Here is a 27,247-nt window from a genome sequence, read left to right as displayed (position 1 = left end):
TGCTAAAATATCACATACGTCACCTCATGCAACTCTCTGAATATAAAAGCAAAAATGAAGAAATTTTGCTCTTAATATTAGTGAAAGAAAAATGGGATTGCAGACACAAAGTCTGAAAACTTCAGAAAGAAGATGGAAAAACTTACCGTCTAGTTTTTAACAACAAAAGAGAGGGGCAGAGTCAGACCAGTGTATCCTAGGTTTTAGCAAGGAAGTTTCCAAGAGTTCATGAAAGAGTCAAGATCTCGGTAAAGAACGGTTACTCAAAAAAGATGAGAAGTTTTAAAAATGAAATTCCCATCCCACGATCTCTGATCACTTTTGGAGGAGAAAAGGAAAAGGATGAGAGACATCTCAAACACCAAGAGGATGCTCAAGGGTCCTCAAATTAGACTAAATTTTCAGGGGCATCTTTAACATATGAAAGGAGTACAAATGAAGGACAAAGCTCTTAGGATAATGTTGGGAAGATTAAGGTCTGGAATGAACTGAAACATGCATGCAGAAATACTAAGGAGAGGGGAAAGAGGATTTGTGGCCATGTTTGAGGACGAAAAACAAGAAAGTGCTAAGCCCAGTGTACTAAGGGCATATGGCATGTAATATTTTTAAATGAGAGAAAGAAAAGTAAATATTCCTCATCTTGCTCATATCTGCTCTATTTGTGAGAAGACTCTTCATGTAGAAATGATGGGAAAGAAATTGCTTAAGAAATAAGAACCAAGACTGGGCAGTTTTCCAGGTTCTGATGTATTGCAATGCCAGGATATTGAAAGAACTTTCATTTACTGGCTGGGTGACCATGTTATCCATGTTACTTAAATTTCTCTGTGCCACAGTTTCTATTTCTGTAAAATACAGATAATAATAATTGCTACTAATAGAATCTAATTCACAAATTTGTTGTAAAGATAAACATGAGAAAATCCATGTGAAGAAGTGCTTAGCCCAGTGCCTAGATTGTAGAAAGCACTTGATAATATGCATTAGCTGCTATTGTTGTTTTTGGTGTTGATTGTTGTTTTTTTATGCTCTCATGTGAATATGTCCTGTTCAACATTATTATCTATGAGTTGGTAAAGACATAGAAAGTATCTTTTCAACTCTGTAGTTGTTGTAGAGCTGGGAGTGATGATTAATATGCAAGAGAACAGAATCAAATTTCAAAGATAGGTTAAACAATAAATTTAAACTAGTGAGTTCAACTGAGGCAGATATAAGTCTTGCACTTTGGCCCAAAGACTGAATTGCCAAATGCATGACTCAACAGTTAGTTGTTTACATGACAAAGATCTGGAAATTTCAGTTGGCTCCAAGGTCAATATTAGCATGGAGGGCAATCTTGAAAGAACTTCCTTTCCTGTTTTCATGGTAGACATAATTAATTGGTCACTCTTTCTGATTACATACTCTTGAATAGTATTAATTGATACAGACATTCCATATCAAATAGAATATATCTCATTATTCATACTCATGGATAATGAGTATATTTAAAGTACAGTATACCTCAGGATTCCTTAGGGAGGCATAGAGACTAACAGATGACAGGGTAGGAGGAAGGAAGGCGAAAGCTTGTCATTATATCTGGTCACTAGATCAGAGGTGGGAGCAATTAGGGAAGAAGTGCTCAGGGCTTGTTGAAAGTGGTATAACAGCAGCTGGACAATAAAGGAACTATGCAGTGAATGATATAACACCTGCAGACAAACAGTCACCACCACGAATCCAAGAGGGGCATATTCTATCAGTATGTTAACAAGAAATTTGTGTGGGAATTCCCTAAAATCCAAAGAGAAAGCCAATCAGCAACTCCGTCCATGTGGGGTGGGCCCCAGGTCACCCAGCCAGAGTTTGGGACAGGACTCTTCCCAGAGAAGCATAACTAAAAAAAAGAAAATCACAATGGAGAAGGAAGGAGAAGGAAAAAAGGAAGAGGCAGAAGGAGAAGAAAATAAAAACTCAGAATGGTCAATTAAAAAGAGATACAGTCCTATGAACACAGGGAGCTTCAGGCATAGGATTTGTGTAGAAAAATGGGAGCACTTCAGGAAAGCATGCTACAGCTAACAGAACATTTAGAAACCCACAGTTGACACTGAAACCTTGAATCCCAGAAAGAAAGTGCAGCAAGTGTGACTCAGGACCCAATCCAGAGGCCCAATGGTTACTTCTAGTACATTTTGTCTTAGGTCAACTCACTAGGGAGGGTCAGGGATGCTCAGTCCCACCCAGTGGCGGGACTGAGGCTGCCTAAGTTCTCCCTGCTGTAAGCTTGTATTAGTCTGGGCTCTGGAGTGGGAATGATCCAGCAGGGGATATGATCAAAGGATGCAGCTAGTGGGAGCTAAAAAAGCACAACTCAAAGGAAGTTAAACAGGGACTGACCCATATCAGGTTTAGGCCCTTGGGAACGATGCTTTAAGGAGAATTTTTACAAACTGGGGTCTATCCAAATAGGAATGGGTGAATGCTCTGGAAAAAATGTCATCTGATGAATAGTTCAAGAAACCAAGGATGTTTCCAATTGAAAATCAAAGCTTTAGAATTCAAACAGTAGCCATTTTCAGAGAAAAAGTTGCCACGTGTAGATGCATCAATAGTTTTGTGTTTTGTTTTGTTTTCCCTCTGAAACTCTAGAAGAACTAGGACTAAATGATATAAATTCTAGGGAAACAGATTTTGTTTCAAATTAAGAAAAAACACACTGATTATTAGATATGTACATAAGTGGGATGGACAAAAACTGGTAAACTTTCAGCTCTTCAATATTTGATTAGAGGGTGAAATAAAGTATTTCAGTCAATGAAAAGTCAGGTTAAATGACCTGCAGAATCCAGTCCCCCTCTAAGACTCTGAAAATGTCCATGCGACGTGTAGTTAATATAATGGGAAAAAGAAGGTGTGGTTAGGAGAAGTATCACAGAGTAACTAATATTTTAGGCAATCGTTAAAATACATGTATTTGGAAAGAAAGAGAAAAGCAGTAAGCACATTCCAAAGATGGCAAATGAAGCACAGGCAGGAAAGCAGACTTTTTCAAGGGACCCTGAGTAGACAAAACTGGCTGGACTAGAGGGTTTTGTTTTTCAGTTTTTCGTTTGTTTTAACGGAGTTGTGTTTAGTAAAGTTAAAAGATTAGGCAAAAGTCAGGTAGTAGAATACTTTCAATGCCTACCAAGGTTTTGATTCTACTTTAAAGGAGAAAAAAAAAAAGGAGGGCAAGTGTACCAATTAATAAATAGCAGACTGGTCAGACAGATCTGGGTTCAAATTCCAACCCATCACTTGTTGGCTATCAAACCTCTGTAAATCTCAGTCTCCTCATCTGTAAAATAGGGCTAATGAAGATAATGATTATTACCCATCTTGTAAGGTTGCTGTGAGTATTAAATGAGCTACTGAATGTAAAACCTGGTACATAGTAAGTAGCAATAATTCTTTTTATGAGAGAGAGAGAGAGGCAGTGAAGGCAGAGAGACAGAGAGACAGTGAGATACTCTTCAAATGTACTACCCTTCTAAATGGCAAATTTTAAAACAATTATTGATTTGACCCAGTCAAGGCTTGATCTGTCATAAACATATCTTTTTCATCTCTGTACTTTTAAACTGCTTCAGAACTTCATACGAAGATAGGAAAAAATTACAAATATTCTTGTATTTTTTTATCGCGTGGTGACAGAATAATCAGTCAAAATCTAACAAATGGAGACATTTTTCAATCTTTAAGGAATATGCCAGTTAAAAATTAAATAATCACAGAACTATGTCCAACTCCCCAAATGAGCTACAAATTCTAATTACCTCTTCTTGAAATTCAGTCACGGCTTGCTGGAATGCTTTGGCATCATCACTTGTTGAGCTCAAAAGGTTTACATTCTTATAAAGAGTTTCATTCAGAATGCTCTGAGACTGAAAATTGAAAAGTATTGTTAAATTATTCATGCAAGAGGTAGCGTTTCAGTTTTTCAGACTTTTCCAAAATTTTCAAACATCATCTCTGATTTGAAAACACACCTCAGATTTGAAAGCAGCTCCTAGGATACCTGCTGCCACTTGCAGGAGCAGGATCAGAAGCAAGAATATGAAAAACTGGAAGAAAAAAAAAAAAAGGAAAAGGATTATATATCATCCTCAGTGCAGTCAGTGACATCTTGGGACATTTTCGCACAGCACTTCTCTCTACAACTGGGATCATATCTCATTTGTATTCGCTGCACTCTTTATTTGTTTCACCCTTTACCTCCAGCTGCAAATTTTGGGTCTATTACTACTCAGAAACATTTGCTTCAAAGATTGATCAAGGAAGTGGTTCAAACAAAAATACATTGGTAGGACTATTAGTATCTCTATGATATTGAATGGAGGGAAGTTTGAAACTTGGGTAAATTTATTTCAACATTATCTTTCTCCTTTCATGTCTTCATCAGACACAAACTCACACAAAGAACTGGTTTCAAAACAGCATTTCCAGCACTATCAGAATCACCCGGTGTCCTGTTATTATATGTGTGGATTCCTAAAATCTCCCTCAGACCTACTGAATCATAATTTTGGAGGATGCAGCCCAGAGATTAATTTTTCTAAACAAGCTCCTCAAGTAATTTTTCCCTGAATTGCAAATGAGGCCTTACTAATCAATAAACAACCACTCGGGGATGCTATTAGAATCCCATTAAAATTCTCTCTACTTTCTCTCATAATACACAGTTAAAAAAATGTTTCAGGAACTGACACAATACTCACTTTATTAGAGAGGCAAGTTTAGACTAGCTCTGACAAACTCTTATATCTGATTTATATCTGACAAACACTTGATTTTTTTCCTAATATGTGAAAAGTGAATGATGGGTTATCCCAATCCCATCCATCTCCTTGAAGCTTTCTAAGCCACAAATCTGATTATCTCACTCTCTTACAATTTTCTTAGTATGGCATATAGGACACTTTATAACTTGACCACAGTCCACACTCAGACTCATCTCCCATCATTCACTGAAAATAGCCTCTGCCACTCTCTGGCCATGCCCAAGGCCTTTCAGTTCCCCCAAACATGCCAGCATTGTACTTCCACGCTCTGTTCCTGGAGAGCTCATTATACCTTTTCCATACAAGCACCTTTTTCACTTCTGCCCCTGGCTTGGAGTTCTCTCCTCTCTTTGCCCTTCTCTTATGGGGCCACTCCCACTGTAGCTACTGGTTGACTTATTAATCTTCTCTAACAGGTTCTAATTGTCTTGAGGTCTTATCATTTAGTGCAGTACCTGGAACATAGGGGTACACATTAATGTTGACTGAATGACTGAATGGATGAATGATTAAAATTTATGTTCTCTCAGAGTATCCTTGAATCTAAGCCAAACTAAGCCAAATCTAAGCCACATTAGCTTTCACAATCAAACCCTCTAAACAGAAGTTAGAGTTTCATCGATATTGACAAGTCCTTTTGACAGACAGGGGGGATGGAGATCATCCTCAGGAGTCCGAAGGCTGGGTATTAGGATTTGTCTGAGAGCTCACCAGAAGCAGCATGCAGCGGCTTTCCTTCACGGCACCACAGCACCCCAGGAAACCCAGAATCATGATGATGGCACCCACAGCAATCAAGATATTCACAGCAACGTAGGGGTAAGTGCCAGAGTCTGCAGAACTGAGAATCTGAAAATAAGAAAGACATTAATGGCAGAAAATCCCTTTTCTTGATGTTTATTTTGCTCCTTCAACAAATATCCACTAAGTACTTCACGATGTTTCAGGCCCTATTCTAGGATATCGATATACTTCAGTGATCTAAACAAGCAAAAATCCCTTCATCGTGGAGCTTATATTCTATTGAGATGCTACTTGCCTGAATAATGTTTCAAGCCTTATACGTTTCTGAAATATGTTGGAAGTTGGATGAAAGAAATGTGATGGGTTTTTTGAATAATATTTTAAAACTTAGGACAGCTACTTTTACTCTTCTTGATGTGATCTTTGGTTCACATATTTTGAGTTTTATACATAAAGTAGCATTATAAAGTATGTGCTTCATGGTAATTCTTTAAATTAAATTTAAGCAATATGAATGAATCTCAGAATCATTATGTTAAGCTAAAGAAGCCATACACACACACACAAAAATACTGTATGATTCCATTTATATGGCGTTCAAAAATAGACAAAACTATGGTGATAAAAATCAAAGCAGGGCTTGATTATGAGCAAGATAGGAGGGAAAACAGGAATTGACTGAAAATGAACATGAGGGAACTTTTATGGGTTAATAATAGTGCTTTACATCCTGATTTAAAAAAAAAAAGTCAGTCCAGTTCCTGGTATTCCAAATCAATTCTATCTGGCATAATTCGGTTTTTCTCCCCACAACACACACATACTCTTCTTCATCACCGAGACACCTACCCTCAATCTACCACTTGTGCTCCAAATACATCCAGAAGTAAATCCCAAGAAAGAAGTGAAACCTTGCGTCTGTATTATACAAAAGTGCTTCATACAGTCCATCTGTCTCCTATAACCTCAACCTACTGGGCTATCTCTGTGTAGAACACTAGTTCCTAGACTAAGTCAAAGATTCCTCCTTCTAGAATCTATATGCACATATAAGTCAGCTCCCTTAACAGTCAATACAAAATTGACTGCTACTACTACTAATGATTTTTTGTTTTGTTTTGTTTTTAAAGGCTTTTTAAAACCACTCAAATCTAGAGGAACCTGTTATTCAACAGTCAGTAGGAAGGAATATGTTATAAAAGCATTATAACATCAGTGTAGATGTTATTCCAGTCAGCATCCTAAAACTAAGTCTGTAACCCTGGGATAGTCTTCTAACCCATTGGGCCCCAGTTTCCCATTTATAAAAGGGAATTGGGTCAGCCTTTGTAATAGGATTCCTTTGTCTCTAAAAGTCTATGCTTACAGATAATGTTTTAATTTACATATTTTGAAAGCTCAGTTATGTCTTAAGTTTTGTTTGTTTGGGGGTTTCTTCGTTTTTTGTTTGTTTGTTTGTTTGTTTCCTTATTATGATTAGAGCTAGGAAATCAGTTTTGTTAGTAAACTAGCATGACATCTGGGTTAAAAAAGATGTGACAATTAAGCAGAATTAGGAAACCAGCTCTATAGACTCACCGCTAAATACTACTTCACTGGAATATTGTGGCCAGCACAGAAAAACCCTGAAGTGTCTGAAACAGTTGAAACCTCACTAGCTGAGTTATCAGAACTTAGGACGGATAGCCCAGAAATAGAAATCATAGATCAAATATCCACACGTGAGGCCTGGACAGTGTGGCCAGCACTTGTGGAGCAGGCAGGGAGATATTTCTCATGAGAATGGCCTATGCGGGGTGACCCGCTGCCAGAGACTGCCCAGAAAACAGTGCAATGACTGCCTGGGGTCACTTTTCAAGTACAGCCCAACAAGAGGCTATTCTTATTCAAGAATGAAGTGGAAATCTGAGTTCAGATGTTTGCTCCAGGAGAAACATAGCCGAGTTTTAAAAGCTGCTTTGGATGAACACTGTGTCTGTGTGTGTTAGGACAGGGGGAGAATTTCTAAAGGAAGAATGGGCAGGCCTGAAAAAAAGAACATCTGAGGATCCTCTTTGGATCAGAAGGGATCTCCTGAGACAAGGGTGGCTGCCCATATGCTTTGCCTCAGGGTGCCAAGTTCATACTGAAGGAGAAAAAAGTATCCCTGTGAAACACTGTCGCAGAAAGAGATGTCACCACTGGTGACAACCTTTTCTGTTTTTATGCTCCTGTTCCCCCTCCCAAAACTGCTATCTCTGTTTTTTTGCTAATAAAAATCAACTCTTGCCCAGTCTTGATTTTTTATCACTGACTTCAGATGAATGTAAAACAAGCCAATTTCATATAAGTCAAGCTGGTTAATATTGCCCAGTCAGATATGGACTTTTGTTCAAGGTGAGAGTCAAAATGTAACTAAAGATGCTGTCTAGCACTATTAATTTACTCTTCTCCCCAGATGTGGAATAACATCCTCTCAAGGACAACAGCTCTCCTTTAGTACAATCAGCATGTGCCATTTCTTAGCAGACTAAACACCAAATTTGTTTACAAGAAGCGCTGGAGGGAAAAGAAAATATCAACTGAAAATAAAATAATAAAACGAAATAAAGTGCAGGCTTCACAAATATCTTAAAAAGGCCATGCACCCTCTAAGTAGGTGGCTGTTAATCTCTGTGCTTATCAGAGTTTCATAGGCAGACGTCAGGTTCTAGACAGTGGAGATTCTGCACACCTTCAAACACTCTTCTTGGTTTCCAAAACCAGAGCCCCAGGCAATCATGAAGTTACGCTAAATTTATCAGTATAAAACAATAAATGAAATCCTGATAATCTAGGATGTTACCAACTAGTTGCTATGCCCATTTCCCACCCAATTTCTTCACCGTGATGAGGCATAGAATGAGGAAGCAGCTAATTTCCACTATGATTCCCTGGGTTCTCTAAGGGTAAAAAGCAAATTTTAAATGAAAAAGAGAAAGAGAGAGACAGACAGACAGAAAGAAATTTCCAGAAAAGCCATCTACTTTAAAAAAGAAAAAGAAAAAAAAAAACAGATGTTAATTCACTTTTAATCTTTCTTTCCACTAGGTTATGTCCAAAGGCATCTAGCTGCACCATGGTGTAATCACAGTCAATAGAAAATGCATTGTCTTAATTGCTGGCTTAATAATATCCTAATTATCAAAGAGGAATCAAAATTCCTTTTAGGGAGAGAAACACTCTTTACTTGAGCAAGTATCTTGAAAAGGCTCAAGCAGTAGAAGATGTGACCCTGAATAGTGGAAAGAACACAGACAACAGAGAAGAACAAATAAACCATTCTTTATGAGGTAAGAATAATAATTTGGGGATCTGTGGGACAGTGCCCCTGAAAACAAGAGGGGAGAGAAAGGAATGGAAGCAAGGGAGCTTACCATGGAGGACATGGTACCAGGTGATATTATGTTGCATTGAACTGACAGTACAACACTCCCACACACACGAACCTTCCCCTTCCAACACCCCCCCCCCCCCCCACATTTGTGACACAGTGGAATGGAACAGAAACGGTGTATGCAAAGTCCAAAGGCTGAAGCCACAATTAAGCATATGAACTAAACTTTCCCCGGACCTGTGGAAATCTTGATAAGTGTTTGCCACTGGGCACAGAAGGAGGGGGCAGGGGGAGAGAATGGGTCATGTTAATTTTGTACACATAGCAAGAAGATGGACAGCACCAGCTAACTGCTGAGTTGCACTTGCATGACCAGCCTCTGGTTGCTGTAAGGAATTACCTTCAATGCCAGCTGCCACAGCTAAATATCAACTACCCTTGCATTTTGTTGCCTTTAAAACACAATTTCAAATTCTTCTTCTCTGAGAGAATTTCTCCCCTTCTTTTCTTTTGGACCAACCATCTTAGGGCCAGATAAATTACCATGAATACCTGGTACTATAAAAATTGTTCTCCTTGGTGGGGAGGAGGGATGGTCTGTATCCAGAAGCTGCACAGAAGCCTGGCCTTAAACAAATAGCAAAGGAGACAAATTTCCATACTGTCCCCCTCCCACCTCCACTTTCATTGAGCTCTTCCTATTGTCAGAGTAAAACCTCCTCCATTCTTCAGAAGGATTGTTTCATGCCTAGCACAGTAGCAGGCACCTAGTAATTAATTTTGATTGAATGAATTTAATTATAAAATCACATATCAGCACAAATGATTACATGAGGCAGTTAAGAAAAATGCTATAGAAGCATTTACCTCTTGGCCATCTTTGCTTACTCGTATCCATATTGCTATTCCCAGGATCACGATACCACAGAGCTGCAGAAAAAAATTAAAAATGTTGGAGTACAATTAAAATGAAACTCTAATTCCACACACCCCCATGCATCCATTTACAACAGTTTATCATTAACCATACCGTTAGTTAATAAATCATTAACTATAGTTATGTCATTATATTGTGTTAGTTAGATCATTATACGATCTGAAAGACATATTCATCTGCAGATAATCACTAAAATGTTCACTGTAATTCACAAGCTTGATAAGAATAATTCTGTTTCTCGTCTATAGTCCATTCATTAGTCTATATACAAGAAGTCATCTCCAGTAGGCAGGGGAAAGATGATTTTCCACATTTTAACTCCAACCCTGTGTTTTTGCTAGACTGTAGCATACAAAAGGCAAGTCACAGCAGTTTAAAGATAAAATATCCTTATCGTGCCCTTGGTTTTGTCTCGAGAAGCTATCTTGGACCAAGAAAGAAGGGAATAACTGACTAACCACCAAACATTCACTTAAGATTCAAGAGGAAGGGAGAAGTTGGGATAGCAGGGAACAGTAGAACATTTGACAAAATTTGCAGTTAAGCAACAAGAATACATATTAGCCAACACTTTTTGAACCCAAATAAACTCTTTCAAACTCTTGTAGGTGGTAAAGCTTACCCAGAGGGAAGGAAAAATGAGGAACAGTACTTAAAGTCCTAAATTCCTTTAATGACTTTACCAGATTATTTAATTTGGATCACGGCCAACACATAAAATGTGAAACACATTTTACTTTAGCGAAAGGAAAACCCTTGTCTTTCAGAGTTAAAAAAAAAAAAAAAAGATATATTGTGGCCTCAAAAAGAAATATATTGAAGATCTATTATAAGATAGAGATATTGAGAGCAGGCCTGGTAACATGCCAGACACAGCAGACCTGGGAGGGCTTTCTAGATGATTCTGGCCTTTCCGTGCTCTGACAGTGAAATGACCAAGTCCTCCAAAACCCAATGTCCTTGGAACATCATTGCTTTCATGCATGCTTGAGCCAAATGCCTGTAACCCCTGAACAGCAGTTTCACTTCTAAAGCCTTCTCATTAAATTTCTAGTGGAAATGTGGTCAAGGGCTTTGTTAAGGAATAGAGAGTGCAATGAGTAGCTGAATAGCTATGGAATCTGTGCTCTCTAAAAGACCTCAGAAATGATCTGGGTCTAAACCCTTCACTTTGGGTAAAGAAATTGGATTCCTGAGAGATAACAGCTACATCATGAAAATCCAGGGCAACGCCTAACCAATCTGCCTCTACTACATGCTTCAACTCCTACAAAATAACTAAAGCAATTAAAAACCAAAGTTCTTTATCAAGCTGCCGAATAACTTGTGCAACTTAATTATCTTATACATACACACCCATAAAATACAATCCATTGAGAAAACCGGCTTTAGAGCTTGAAAAACTCTCCTTACTTCACTCCTCTAAATTCACCTCCTTCCACTAAATCCTGATGTCATTTGCAATTGGAGATAAATGCTCATTTTAGCAGTTCTTTGTTAATACGTCTGCAAGTGAGAATTTATGTCAACTGATGCATACTCTCCGGGATTTTCAGTATTTTATGCCAACTGGATTTTTTGTTTATTATTTGGTTTGTTCGCTGATATTTCCTTTCTTTCTTTTTCTTCTCCTTTCCAAAATAGATTAGTAGTCACTATGGCCTTTAGCTTTAGCTAAGAATAATATTATCTTAATAACGATCATGGTTATCACACTTACCTGATATTTATGAATCTATCAATGAGAAAACTCTAAGACCAAGGGTATGATATTTTTCAAAACCTTAACTTGTTTGTGTGTTACTATCTAATTTACTTTTTCAATGTATTTAGGTATCAAACCATTCATAAATCTTACAAAATCAACCATATCTGCGCCTCAAATGACAACTTTAAGTCTTCTCAGCCCCTGAAAGTTACCTGTAACATTTGAAAGAAAGAGTACCCAATTTCAGAAGTCGAGAATATTTTGATTTTGCTCAACTTCATTTTTCACAATTAGACAATTTTGTTTTAGGAATTTTGAAGTTGACCAAACTATTATTTCCATCCTTAATTCTACCTTTTCTTCAAACTCCATTTTAAAAATGAAAAGAAATAAATATTTAAAATATATGAATATGTTAATAATATGGATTTGATCACCACATATTGAATACAAATAATGGTAGTCAATACTGTACCCCCAAATATGTATAATCAGTTATGCTTCAATTAAAAAAAAAAGAGAAAAGAAAATATAGCATTCTTACCTTATTGGAGAAATTCACATGTAAAGATCAGAATCTTAATATCATTAAATTATTCATAAATTTGTTGAATGACTTTAAAAGTAAATTTATATATATGAAGAATAATCATTCTAAAGTCATGATTAATACTGAACTATCTCATCTCGCTTGTTAGAAGATTGACCATTATAATGGTTCTTTGAGCCCTGTCCCCAGTTTGGCTTTAACGATTTGTCCCTCAATCTTTTTATACTCTTAAGCAATTAAAAGTTCAAATTAAGAAATAAGTGTTCACCTCTATCCTACTTTCTGTTGGTGAGAATGTAAAAGGAAATTGGCTTATATATTGGGTCCCCAGGCCTCCCGTAAGTGGAAACTATAGAACTGACCAGGCTCACCCTACCCTCAATTATGGTTTATTTTTGAAGAGAATAACTGTGGTTTTCACTCAGCTTTCATGGACATTTTGGAATTAGGAGGCAGTTAGCCTGAACCAGCACTCAAAGAAATCAGGCAATTTTAATGTTTGCTATGGGTATGTGGTGGACTGAATTACGACACAAAATGCATACGTTGAAGCCCTAACCTCCAACGTGACTGTATTTGGCGATAAGGCTTTTAGGAGATAATTAAGGTCATTAAATGAGGTCGTAAGGTGGGTTTCTAATCCTGTAGGGTTGGTGGCTTTATAAGAGATCCCTCTCTCTCCTCTCTTTCTCTCTCTCTTTCTCCTACTCCCCCTCCCCCCACCCCGTCTCTCTCTGCCCACTCACACACCCAAGGAAAAGCCATGTGAGAACAAAGCCAGAAGATGAAGATCAGGAAAAGGACCCTCACCACAAACCCAGTTGGGCAGTACCTTGATCTTACACTTGCAGCCACCTCCAGACTTATAAGAAAATACATTTCTGTTAAAGTCATCCAGTTTATGGCATCTTTTTATGGCAGCTCAAGCAGACTAAGACAAGGCAGAAACTGAAAATCATAAAATGCTGGGAAGAAAATGGGATGACACCATCCAGGACAAAGATAAATGGTACAGTGATGATTTGGATTTGTCTTTTTCTCTGATAATGTGTCTCCCAAGCATACCAACTCCCTTCTTCCTAATTCTATCTTTTGATTTGGGTGTTTAACGAAGTTTGTTTGGAGAGTGCTGAAATTGAAAGAAAACTCAAAATGTGATGTTAGGAGGAGGAGTGGATTGTGAGCTATATTATTATTGGTCCAAAATGAGCACCTTTTAGATAAGCTTAAGAGAACTCTTCTTATGCTGCTCCTGCGAGGGCACAAAGAATAATATCCAGGTGGATAACAACAAGAATTTTTTTATGGTAATCCAAGAACACTAAAGGCCATGACTACAGGAGGCAAAAGGACCCTGACAGCCGTAACATATTATTAGCAAAGGACTGCTACTATTACTGTTATTGTTAATTTTCAAGTTTCTTCCTTTACTAAACATTATTTAAAAGTCTAGTTTAATTGTATTGTAGTAAAAGAATGCAAACGACAAAATTTTTGCTTGTCAGAATTTGTTTTCATTTCTTTCATCAATTTCTAAAGATACAGAGATACTGGAAAAGACGATAAAGTCTCAAGAGTGTTCAAAGTTTATTACTAATCTGTTAAATACATCTTATTGATTATATCATTTAGATCTTCTAGATCCCCGTTTTTCTTTTCCTTCTTGAGCTGTCAAAAACTGAGAGATGTGTTATATTGAATTTATAGTATTTGTGTTTACTACTGTGCAATTCTAACAGTGTTTACTTGATATAATCCAATAAATGCTATTTAGTGTATTCATTCTTGGATTTTAGGTCAAATTGTTACCAAATTGGTATTTTCTATTATATCTTTTCTCCTTCAACAATGTCTTCTGATTTGCACCCCAGTTTATAATAAAAAATACAACTATTTAGACACATGATTACTTTGCTTATTTCCAGACGTTTGTTACTATGATTTTCCCATGCTTTAACTATTCATTTTTACATCACAACTTAATGATTTGGAATTTGTTTTAGTAGATTTTACAATATGAGTATCCAAAGACATCTTTCTCTCTTGTTCACTATGAAAGGCTATGAATACTCTCAGCAAACATTGTTTTACTGTCTTTTGACATTTAATATTGATTGCAATAAGAAAAGTCTATGGTCAGTCTTATTTTCATTCATGCATTGTTTGCTTATTTTCTTTTTGTTGTTTGTATCTAGATAGTTGTTAAATTTTTATTTATCTTTTAATTCAGTATTTTTTCTAATATTTATCTAGACACCGATGTCTTCTTTCATTGGGGCAGAACAGGCACTTTTCATCTGCATACAGGGTATATTTTCAGCTCCACAAAATATGCATATGTTAATTTGATTATTGTTTTTGTTCCACTAATTCTGTTCTCTCCTTCAGGAATACAACTTGTTTTGGATTCCCATTCTCTGTTCTCTGTATCTATCACCTTCTTTTACACCATTTTTATTTATTTTTGATTTTCTTCTGGGAGAATATCTCAATTTGGGATTCTATACTACTGTCTCCATTTCATGTAATATCTAAAGTGAATTTTAATTCTGCTATTGTGTTTCTAGTTTGCTTGGAGTTCTTATTTATTTTATCCATTTCCGTCTTCATCTCATCTTATGATTTTCCAATTAGTTTTATCTTCTCTTATGGCCTCCAGGCACTGTTTCATGGGAGGGGGGGTATTTTCTGGCATTACATTGTAGATACCAATTTCCAGGAACATTTTTCAGGATTCTGGAGTGTCTCTTTCAAGGATGTGTGCTTGTCTTCTAAGTCTTTAGGATGACATTATCTTTCACTTGTTCAACAGTACTTTCTATTAGGCCTTCTGCTAAATTTTTCTTTACTAATCCTTGAGTAAGCTGAGACCTATTATGATAAATTATTAAGAGAAAGATGGATGCTTTGCATCACTCTCTAACGGGTGATGGGTCACGGTCATTCTCAGATCTCCTGTTGGAGGAGAGGATGCTGTACATTCCCTCTACAGACTTGGCCTAACGCAGCTCTGATTTACTAAGATGACCTCCTACCCTTCACACAGTATCTCATTTTCTGATGCTCTGAACCAGTGGAGTAAATTAAAGTTTTCAATTTTTAGCATGCTCTACTGTCATGGGTTTGTTTGTTTGTTTGTTTGTTTATCTTCAGCCCCTGTGAATGATGTTTATTGGAGCAATGAGTGTTTAGTACATAGCGCATGTGTCTCTATGGTTGCATTCATGTGCATCTTCTAAATCTGTTAAGTAAATCAAGCACCCAGTGCACTGCTGTGAATTCTAATTTTAAACATCTCTAAATTTAGGGGGAAGACATCAACCACATATCTTTCTGACACAAATAGGACCTGGTTAAAGGCTAAATCACTAGAGTCTATATAACTTCAAAATATGTAGGCAGAGATGAATTTTCAGCATTTGACCCACATCCAATGCTTCTGAATCGTAAATGATGCAAATTCAGGAAAGTATTTATCACATCATTTCAAAAGTACAGCTTCTTTATAAGTAACACCTACAGACTGGTACATATGTTTGCAGGGCCTGCGGCAAGAACAAGAATAACAGTCTACCACCCATTTGTCTCCACATTAAGAACTTTTAACTCAAGATAATAAGCATAGAAAAAAATGTGTTCTATCTTCCTATCTTTGACAAATGTGCCTACTTAATGACCTGGAAGACAGATGTGCTTTAGAATTCTCAGACTCCTGGGGTTTGCCTACCAGAAGGGGGTGGCATGGGAAGAGCTAGCTCCAACCCCCAGCACTCACTCCTAGTTCTGTCTTGATCTCTGAGGGACCTAACAGGAATGGGTGTGGATACCTCAGCCTACAAGCCCAAACTCTGTTTACAACCAGCTCCCATTCCTGAAAATAGCTCTCCCTGATCACTCCTGGTGAAGAGCCTATGCAGACCCTGGAAACAGGTTTAGGGCCTTTTGGATGGGGAAATTTGGGGTCCCAGGTATCCAAAATGGAGGCTAGCCTCATGGTGGGCTTATCCCTCTAGCCCTACAGATTCCTTGCCCTGTGAGGAGAGGGAAGAGACAAAGTAGAGCTAAAATTATATTTGAATTTTAAAAGTTTGTTATGTATAAAATACTAAAACAACAGATTCTAATACTTTTACATTAAAAAGCAATATGATGATTGGAATCCAGAAAAATAGCATTAATTGAACTGTTATTATGTGTCAGTCTTTGGTTATAGGCTTCCATTAAAAATTAACCTTAGTTAATCTTTACAGTTAATTCTGCCAGATAAAATTATCATCCCCATATTACAATTGCACAGACTGGGGCACATGAAAGTCCAGATACGTGTTCCAGGTCACAAAGCAATGTGGTAGTTTCAGGATCTGAATCTCAATCAGTCTGTTTACAAACTCACTTTTTTTCATTCCCTTAATTTATGATAGAAGAATTCCTGCCTTATCACAGTTCTTGCCATCTAATGTCCTCCTCTGTTTCAAAATCCAACATTGAAAATTATTTATTACTATGCTGAGTAGTTTCATATTTCTGTTTCCTAAAAATGCCTATACAATGTTAGTTGAAAGGTCTTTTTCTTAAGCCTTTACTTACTGTTATTCTGAGTTCTTTATCTGTATTAACTCATTTAATCATCGCAATAACCCCATGAGCTAGATATTACTACTAATCCTGTCTTTACAGAAGAGGAACAATAAAGCACAGAGAGGTTACTTTTTTCCAAGGAAGCACAGCTAGGGATGAATGAACTGATTTCAACCTGAGCTCTCCACCTCTGGAGTCTAATGCCTTTTGTCATTGTTATAGTTCCACACTGACTACATAGCAGCAGGCAGCCACTCCACGTACAAAGTTCATACATTTCAGCCATTGTTAAGACTTTACCTTGGGAGATTTCATCAACAGACAGAATAAAATATAATGGTGTCCTATTCTTTTTAATGTACCTCTGTCTCTTTATATCTAATTATGTCTGCTTTGCCTCCGATCTTTTAACTGCTCTCAACACATCCAATCTAGAGGCCCAGGATGGTTCCTGGACTTCCTCCAAGTTCTGACTTCCTTCTGCTCTCTTCAAACCTCCTCGTGCATTGGCTTTCTTCATGCATCTGGCTTTACAGCTTGACTCCTTCTTCTCACCTTGCCTCATTTGAGACTGGTAATGTAGCCTCACTCTGCTTTTCCTCATCAATAGCGGGCCTCTCCATAGCTCTTTGTCTCTGGTCATCAGTCCACTGCATCCACCAACCAAAGGCCCATGTCCCATGCTTACCCAGACACTTAGGACACTCTGAGCATCTATAGTACTCCCAGGCCTGACCTATCTGAGAGGAATATAAGAAAACTTGTGTATTTCATGGTTTTTTTGACATAAGACTAAGGAAATTAGGTTTTGTACCTATAATTTATCTGTTATCTATAGCACCTTTATTTCTCTAACTTGTATGAAACTCTGACATAATTAGGAATGATCTTCACTTTCACATGTTTTTCTTCAATTGGTAATTCTAATGAATGGAAATCACTGCAAATTTATGTGGCATATTTCAAGTTCTCCCCCAAAAGAAACTGGTATGTTTAGATTAAATGACCATATGCATTTCTTAGAGATATTTCAACATCTGGACCTACTTTGAAAAGGCTTAGTTTTGCAAGTCACACCAGAAAGAATGCATTTGAAAACATAAAGCTATGGACATCTACAAGAAAACCACATCAGTGGGACTGTTAAAATGTTTGCTTAAGTAAACATTAGGAATGTGACAAATTGCTAATTTCCTATGAAGGATCATAAAATTCCAACTGAGAGCTCTGGGTTGGGGATAGATGGGAAAATAAAAATAGAAACATTCCCTAACTTCAGAGACTCCTCCTGCTGCCTAAATTTTGATTTAAAACATTGATGCTCCCTGATGGCTAAGAAGTTATCACTGGTCTTTGCAACTGTTGCTGTCACTGAAAAACTTCATTTTAAGATCTCTTATACAGGAATTGTGGCACCCACCACATTCGCTGATGTCAAGAACTCTTGGGGACAGTTAGAAATGTCTATCTGAAATCCACAGCATCAGAAAGACTTTTCTGTGTTATCAGAGACGCAAGCAGATAATAGTAACCATAAAATAATCAGAGCACCCCAGAAAAAGTGACAATGTCTTGGAATGGTATGGTATAGGTCTCTACAACTCACCTTGAACCCTAATCTTAGATATACAATCCAGAATCTACAACATACCCCTTTTCTGGACGATCTTTATCATTTTGGTTTAAAATTCAGATCTATTCCAAATTCCTGATTAGGTATCTAATAAATACTAACCTCTGATGTTTTCACAATAACCATCAGCACTTATACATCAAAGATATATTTTACTTGTTTTATAATTTGAAGATTGCTATTGGTTTAGGTACTTTGGAACATCTTAATAACAGGGACCCATGCATTTATTAGCATGTTAATATGTTCTGTGGCTGCAGTTCTTTAAAAGAAGGTATCAGAACTTCTTAGAAAAATAGTTGATTCCAAGTCTGGGCAAGAAATAGGCAAGTTAGCCTGGAACATCTTATCATACCAAGTGGTGAATAGGTTATCAAAGTTATTAGGGTCATGTTGAAAGGACTCAGCAGCCAACTTGAAAAAGCTCCTACTGGCCAAAGATGGAATAAATTGCACATTGATAAGGATAAGAATTGTAATGCAGTTTAAATCTATCATTTATAAAGATACTTGAAAAAATACTAACTTATTACTGTTGGATACCAGAAAATTAAATCACCATTTTGATATCCGTTGAGTAAGAAAGAAGCATTTATGCTACCATTTTTTTATGTAAAAATTAGGTCACTGGAAAATAAGCAGTAAATGAGAAATATCTCCTTAATTAAAGTGTTCCAGCCAATAAATGAAATAAATTGATGGAACAAGAATATCACCAATTTGAACTTTTTAATAAACTAATAATGGTACTTGTGCATTAATGGCTACTAACATCATAAAAAGGTGCCACAATCAGACATCATATTCCTCCAGATGAAATAATAGTGTCACTTACGAAGTGTTGAACCAAAATAAACAAACCCTGAATCTTATCAAGCTGCCATATGCAAGTCCTAACTTACACATGATACAGAAGTCAGGTTAAACTATACCATGAGTATGCAAATAGCAAAATTTAGACCATGGAAAATGTGAGAAGACAAATAACACACACCAGTTCATAAAATGTCAAGGGAGATGATAAGAGATGAAGATGGAGAGAGAACTTACAGATTAAAAATGACATAAAAGATGTACAACCAATCACAATGTGTGGACCTTATTTGATCCTGATTCAAAGAAGAATATTTGTGAGGCAATTGGAAAATGTTAACGCTTGGTGGATATCTGACCATTGATTAAGAAATTCTGTTTAAGTTTTTAAAGTATGATAATGATATTGTAGTTACAGTTTTTAAAATAGAATTATTGCCTTTCAGAGATATATAGTAAAATATTTACAGATGAAATGATCTATCTCATATTTGCTTTAAAATAATACAGGGTGGGGGAAGTGAGAGTAGGGATGGAGAAAAGTTGGCCGTGGTTTCATGGCTTTTGGGGCCAGATGTTGGGGTTGGTTACCCTATTCTGTCTTCTTTTATGAAGTTCTTCATAATAACAACTAGAAACCAAACCAAACCAAAGAACACAGGCATTTCTTTCTTTATATTTTACTGCCAATGTTTAACCAATTTAAATATTTCAAAGAAAAAAATGTATCAAAACTAACAAAAAAAATGGCATATATGCATGAGCTTCATTTAATATTTGCAAAAGCAGCCCATATTTTAGGAAAAAGAAAAGGAACAAAAGACAAACCTTCCTTATTTATTTTATTTTATTTCTTCATATACACATCTATTAATTTACCGGTATATCATTTATATCATTAGGGCTACTGACCATTGAATGGAAAGTCATTCTACTCAATAAAACTGTATTCATGTAGTTAAGCTTAATTAAATCCATCATTATTTTAATACGACAGAAATTTACCAACATGTACCTACTAGTTGTCTGTTTACTAAGGCAACCAGGTACAAAAACAAAACGAGAGTTCTTTCCTCCTTATACTGCATAAGCTGATTTTTAATCCACTACACAAATTATTTTTTTCATTTAAGTGCTTTGGGCTATTTCCACTGATTCACTTTTTGAACAGTCTTTACTTACAGCATGTAAACTAAAAATGATAATGTCAATTTCCCAGCATCCCAGCCCACCCTTTTCATACCTTGTTTTTACATTTTCCAATGATGGATGCTACTTATTATTTGCTATGTCTATGTCAATGGACTTTCAAGAGAAACACAGCAACTTGCTAAAACACAAACACCATAGATTAAAAGAGAGGATGATGACACATCAAAATACTGACTTTAAAATGCCAATACATATCTATGGGCTTAGTTTAATCTTCTTATGATGAAATAATGTTATTGTTTTCCTCCTGACCCATAGTTTTTACTTTGGGGCTCTAAAAATGATCCTTTTCTCTTGTCTTTATCATTCCACACCCCATTATTCACCTATTTTAAAACCAGGTGTGAAGGGCAGGACTAAGGGGCTGGGCACTGGATGGAACCAGACCATGTTTTTCCCACAGGGTCCCTAAACCAGGGAGGCCTGCTTGATATACAACTAAGAATAATTATCCTTTAATTAAGGGGTATTTTTTCCTCTGTGCTTGTTTTTGCAACAATATCAAAACATTTATGAAATGTTTATCCTCCCAGATCCTGAAGTGCACTTTTTTGAATCATTGGCTCATTTTCAATTACTGAAATAGCCAAAGAAAGAACAAACAAATCCAAACAAGTCAATGGAAAATACAGTTTCCTCCTCCTCCTATTTCTCTAGTGCAGAGTCTGTTCTCATTTATGATATTTATATCAAGATCTCCTTTCTTGCATAAAATTGATAATTAAAAGAAAAACACTTACCCAGAACAAGAAGTTGAAGATAAACATAGAATATTTTATACAGCCACTCACACCTGCCATTTCGGAAGAGGATCAGGAATCCAAATGCCCGTAAATTTAACTATTCGTTATAGTATTGTCCTGCAATGTGCTCTGGAGTAATTTGCCTGCAGAGATTTCCGTGCCCACGGCTTCAGAGCAGAAATAGAAAGCAAAGAAGTAGAGGGAGAAAAAACCCAGTTATTAAAGTGGATAAAAAATTAACCTACACATTTAAATATCACAGAGGCTATCTCCAGGCGAGTATGTTCCTTTGCTTGTCATGGCTCCTGGGGCACCAGGCCAGGATATTTATGATCCTTTCTCAAAAACTGCCTCCTGTAAAGTAAACAGATATCAAGTGAAGGGAGTGGCGCTGGATCCAGGGAGAGAATGGCACAGCGATACTAGGTTGTTGGATTTCAGAAACCACAGCCTGACTTCCCTGCCCTTGATTTCAACTACAAGGAAATAAGGTTGTTTTGCTCTGAGGTAAGTGGACATTGTGACTCAACTTACTTTTGCATTGCATTTTCTCAAGAATACAATATTTCTTCTAAATATAATAAAATGCACTTATGAATCTGAAAAATCTCAAGGTATAGACACAACAATCTTTTATCATTAACCTCAGAATTGTGAAACAACCATTACATGTACCTTCCTTCCAAAGCTTTTGAATTTACTTCAAAATAATTCCACAGAGCTGCCTTAAATGTCCCACAGTTGTGGGAAGTGGAGATGGAGAGGCAGCCTTATCTGTCCTGACAACATCATTCACCTTTTATCTTTATTTCTTTATGACATAAAAGAAAAATAATTCCTAGGAGTCACTCTCTGACTGCCCCTATTGTGTTCATTTTATAACGTGTAGTCATTTTGATAGCCTGGTTTGTTTTTAAGGTGGACATTGTATTCTCCTTCCAGCAAATTATTTCTAGCAACAGCCCCTCTCCACCAACTCAGTTTCTGCATTCTGAGTTCTCTTGAGTAAAAAATCCAAAATAGGAAGGTGGTCATGGATCAATGACCATAGATTGTACAATATGCTTCTAGTACTAATAGAAGGCAGCTGTCCCAGGTAAAAGCAAAATTCTCTGACCTAATCAGGGAGGTGTGGACTACTTTGTGTAAACAACCCGGGTCATGCTAGTTTCCACATCCTGCCTCTCAAGGCAGTTCTTCTTTCCCTAAATAAAAGAACCCTATACTTCAAAAAGTAGTTGGGAAAATAATTCTTTTAAATCTTTGCTAAGTTCTATACTATAAGAAACCATCGATGTCTTCCAAAGTAATATTTTCTAATTTTCACTGACATAAGAAGATGTTTTTGAAACAATCCCACTTCCTGTCTATAAACACAATTTTAATGCATTGTGGGCAATAAAATTTAATGTTAAAGGCCAAATTTAAGATTAGTTCCCAAAATAATGGTTTAATATATAAATCATCACTTAAATTGTCAGTATTTTGTTCTGTTTCCTCCTAGAAAATGGAAATAATTCCACAAACTTGTATTGAGATATTAGTACATATAGGATAATCAATGCCTGAAAGAAAAAAAAGTTTTAGGTTGAATTAAAAAAAAATTGATTTATAGTCCCAGAAATGATTATTTATCATTTAGAGGAAAAATAAAGAGACATAATACAGCTTTAAATGCTGCTTTGTTGACATGGATGTATTGAGTACCTACCAAAATTCACTTTGAAATAGATTTTTTTGGTGGATGCTGAATCTCCTTAAAAGGAATACAGTAATCTTTAGTCATAGTTAAATCATTCTTGAACTCTGAAACACAAAAATCAATGGATGTGTATTTAAGGGAAATAACCATGTAATAGAACTCCCCAGTCCAATTCAAAACCAGTATGAGACAGTTTGCTTCCCTAAATTTCTTTCGCAGTATTATAATCACACAACACCTGCCCAAGCTAATTACTATAGAGTTATTTTGTATTCCTCTGTCTTTCCTTCCTCATATTCAACCATTCCTCATGGTTCTCAACCTCCTAAATTTCTTTCAAATCAGTTTCCTCCTTCTCATTCTTTTGCCACTATCATTATTCATCCCTTTTATCATCTCTTACTTGAGTCTTTTCAGTAAAATCATAATTAGTTTCCCTGAATTCTGGAATTAGCACTCCAGAATTCTCTTTTGAAAATACTTATTGATCAGGTAATTCTCCTGATTAAAAACCAGTCTAAGGATGGTTTTTTATCCTGTTACCTACAGGATAAATTTCAGACTCCTTAGAATCGCACTTTCAGCATATGGCAATCAGACATCTACCCACTCCCGAGAACTTTCTCCTGCTCCTTTCTCCCTACACTCCATAACCACAAAATTATTTCACAGGCCTAGAACATACCTTCAGATTTTATGCCTCTGCGCCATATTGTTCCTTGTACCTGGAATATCCTTTCCTGCCTTCTCCATCTGGTGAATTATTACAAACACCTCTCAGTGCTCAGCTCCAATGGCACTTCACCTATGGAGCCTTCCTGTCCTCATCCACTGCCCCGCTCTGGGCAGACTTACCTGCTTCTCAGTCCTCATGCCCATTATGATTTGAACAAGCTTTGGTCTATAATTACCATCCCATATTACATTTATCTGCATCTCTTCCATTTGATCCTTTATGCCTGGAAGGCATACATCCTGGCCTACTCATCTCTGTATCCACAACAGCCGGCATTAGAGATAAAAGGATGTGCAATTACAGCCAAGTTCCCCAGAAAGTTCAACTAGTGATTCCCTCATAGGGTTTTTTAGGGGACTCCAATATTCCACCCCTACCCACTAAAATGTCAATTATTAGGTAAAAAAAAAAAAAAAAGTTTCTTTATTTTAGGATTTGTCAGAGCCTTTAACTTTCTAATATTCATGAAGGTAATATATAGCTATTCCCAAATAAATGTGATCCTAGAGCATATTTTTGAAAGACATACGCATGACCAGTTTTACAGCACATACACACATACTTACAGGAACACGATGTAGACAAATCCCCACATTTTATCTATGAGAAAAGTGCAGTGCAGGGATAATGAGTAGTTCAAGTTCACAAAACTGTTAGTAGCAGATCTCCTTCTAGAAAGAAGTCATGTGATTATCAAATCAGTATTCTGCCCATCAGCATCAACTGTCTCTCATGTTATGTCATATAAGTATGAGTCATTTATCACCTTAGATCTTGAGAAGTTGTCCTGTAACAGATATTTTAACCATGATGGGGGTAGGGTAAGGTTAGAGAGTGTCAGTAATAAACCTTAGACCCCATGAAAGACCAAGCCAGGAAGAAGAGGCAATGAAGATATCATAAGAAGAAATGACAGCTGAGAGAATGAATAGCATTTTTCTAATGCTTCCATCATGCTAATTATTATTACTCATAGTGAGTGCAAAGGGTAAAGCAAGATAAGGATTTGGATCTGATTGATTATGAAAACTGTACATAAGGCAGACACCATTGAACTAGGTTTTGATAGGAGTATGGGAACCCTGACAAGGAAGAAAGAGAGAATTTCCTGTGCTCAGAGTAGAGGAAAATGCACAAGTAGGACCATCACATACCCTACATCAAATATGGTATTTTCTCTAGGTCATCAAGCAAACCAGGCCTACATTTGGGACTTGAATCAGAAAGCAGACATAGAGAATTCATATTTTTATCATGGTATCATCTTCCCTCAATAAGATATACTTGAAAATGTATTCAACAAATGTATTGAATGCTTACTACATTCCAGGCATGGTACTAGGTGCTGGAGATACAGCAGTTTATAAAACAAGAAAAATCCCTGCCTTCGTGGAGGTTACATTGTAATGAAAGATAACTTCCTCTTTGAATTTTTGTTTCCAAAATCTGTTAACCCAGCATATTTGTCAATGGAGTAGATAGTGAAAAAGCAAATCGTGTGTTTTAGAGAAGAGATTATTTTTCTCTTCTTTTATATATTCTCCCACTATCACTCTCCTCTGTACTATACAAGGATTCTTCAAAAAGTTTATGGAAGGATTCATATTATCTCTCAATTCTATTTTTCCATGAACATTTTGAAGTACCCTCATGTTATTTTAATGACATTGTGAATAATCAAGTAATTTTCTCAAAAGTTGGAAGCAGCAGTAAGAATATTATGTTGAAATTTCTCTTCCTTATGACTGTATTTAGGGGTGGGTGTGTAAGTGCATGACATCCTGTACTCTAAATAATTGGAGTGAAGAGAAATTTCTGGTACTCTTTAGCATTTCTCATTTTGGAAAACCCTTTTTCTAATTTCGAAAAGTTGAAATTGCTCACTTAGGGGTTTTACAGTCCCTTTCACAGCAGCAGAGCCTCTTTGGCTTTTATGTGAGCCCAATGCTGTATGCTTCCTACCCTGTGCTCTTACAGAGCCTGGCTCATAAAAGCTTTTCGTGTATTCCCACTGGAGATGAACAGCATCTGGTGTGAGAATGAGCCCTCTCCTGTTTTTGCAGGACATTTTAAAACACTAATCTCTACTTGTAGTGGTAATTCCAGCTCAGAAAAAAAAGTGTGGCTTAAGATTGTCATTGTGAAGTAGTATTATGGTGTTCATGGAGAAAAAGTATCCAGTATGTGATAGCCAATATTCTTTCTCTTCTGTAGATATTTTTACTCTAAAATATTCATGATTTGCACCTGGATATAAAGTTTCTAACCATATAGTTCATGCAAGGAAAAATATGAAAATGTGTATGAGAAAAACAGACTTTAGATCATCAAAACCTGATGTTGCATAAGTGAATCTGATGTTTATAAGTAAAGTTTGAGGCAAAATGGTGCAGTGTTTAAAAATGCAGTTTCTGACTGTGGTGGATTAGAGATGCCTGTGAATTCCCATTAGGCCTCACTACAGCATTTATACTCCTTTTATACATACAGCAAGTTGAGAAAGGCCAGCTTCGGGGCAAGGCCCAGGGTCAGGCCCTTGGCCTGGCAGCCCCTGAAGCTCGGCTTTGCCAGTCTTTCCTGGGGTGATCTGCTTCTTAGGAAAGAGTCACCTTAAATACTCTCACAGGAGCCAGAACATCAATTTCTTAGATTATCATGAGAAATTCACCCATCAAGCCATGCAACACAGTTAGTAGGTGATCAGAAAATGCTCTCCCTGTAAAAAAATGGCACAGAAGCCAGAGCATGCACAGATGATGTCTTGGGGGATAAATTCAGTAAAGGAGTGAGTGTATGTGTTGCCCAGATTTGATAGGCTGGTAAATCTAGAACCATCCTGGGATCTAACAGCCAAATGCTCCAGATGAAGCTCTCAGTGGTTTTAGCATCCTCTCCCTGAGTACTGCTGTGACACACCACCAAATTCTTTGTTTTCAAGGTTGCCTTCTCTGTACTCTATCTAGTCCCTGAGACTTCTGTATCACAATCTATCTTCAGACAAGAGTTCATAATTGACTAGGTTTCCATTTACCAGATTGTGATTATAATTCAGTCCTGTTCCAAGATCACATTTTATTTTTCATTTAGATACCTCTGAAATTCTTCATTTACACACAATTGATCTCTTAGTCTTTTCCTATAGATTTTACTAGTTGGTTTTTCAAAGGTCCATCTTATTTTCCTTCTCTCAGATTAGGACTTGTGACCACGTACAGACTACAATGCTCAACAAGAAAATGAAGAATACAAACAGACTTTGTAATCGCCCCAGCTTTATTGAATAATCCATTTTCATGCCGAATATTTGCCTAGTTCTTTGCTTGTAAAGTTTAAAGTTTAAATGCCAACCTGATTTTCAGTGAGTTCTCTCTGAATCAGTCCTTTGTTTGGTAAGTTCACAAGGTACACATTAACTGCTGACTATGATTAGGTTCTAAGTTAACAGTGATTCAGAAGTAAGGAAGTAAGACGAGGCCACCAACATAGAAGAAAACAACTTCAAAAAAAAAAAAAAAAGAAAAGAAGAATAGGGTGGAGATGTTTAACACTTGTATCAAATGCTAGCTTCTCAAACTGAAAGAGCCAACAAAATGTTATACTGAATTTAACAGAGGCTTATTCCATGACTGATCAAAAGTAAACATAGACATTTTACTCGTAATGCTAATTAGGATCTCACAAGTGACTAATTCCAAATTAGAAAGATTTATTCAACCTCACACAGT

General features: G+C 36.7%; 1 protein-coding gene across 1 annotated transcript in view; it reads right to left on the bottom strand.

The window, feature by feature from the left end:
• TSPAN8 (tetraspanin 8) overlaps window positions 1-21,389 on the bottom strand; it is a 29,634-nt gene extending 8,245 nt beyond the window's left edge. Inside the window, exons 1-5 of the mRNA XM_063075668.1 lie at window positions 21,082-21,389; window positions 9,778-9,840; window positions 5,523-5,660; window positions 4,020-4,094; window positions 3,807-3,914 (exon numbers count right to left, since the gene is read on the bottom strand). Coding sequence (XP_062931738.1) covers window positions 3,807-3,914; window positions 4,020-4,094; window positions 5,523-5,660; window positions 9,778-9,840; window positions 21,082-21,141 — 444 coding nt within the window. The 5' untranslated portion in view covers window positions 21,142-21,389. The remainder of the gene's footprint in view (window positions 1-3,806; window positions 3,915-4,019; window positions 4,095-5,522; window positions 5,661-9,777; window positions 9,841-21,081) is intronic.
• Between the last annotated feature and the right edge of the window lie 5,858 nt (window positions 21,390-27,247).

The sequence above is a fragment of the Cynocephalus volans genome, chromosome 12 (genome assembly GCF_027409185.1).
Source record: "Cynocephalus volans isolate mCynVol1 chromosome 12, mCynVol1.pri, whole genome shotgun sequence".
Classification (NCBI taxonomy): Eukaryota; Metazoa; Chordata; class Mammalia; order Dermoptera; family Cynocephalidae; genus Cynocephalus; species Cynocephalus volans.
The sequence above is the reverse complement of the archived record's forward strand: the minus strand, read 5'-3'. Positions and strand labels throughout refer to the sequence as shown.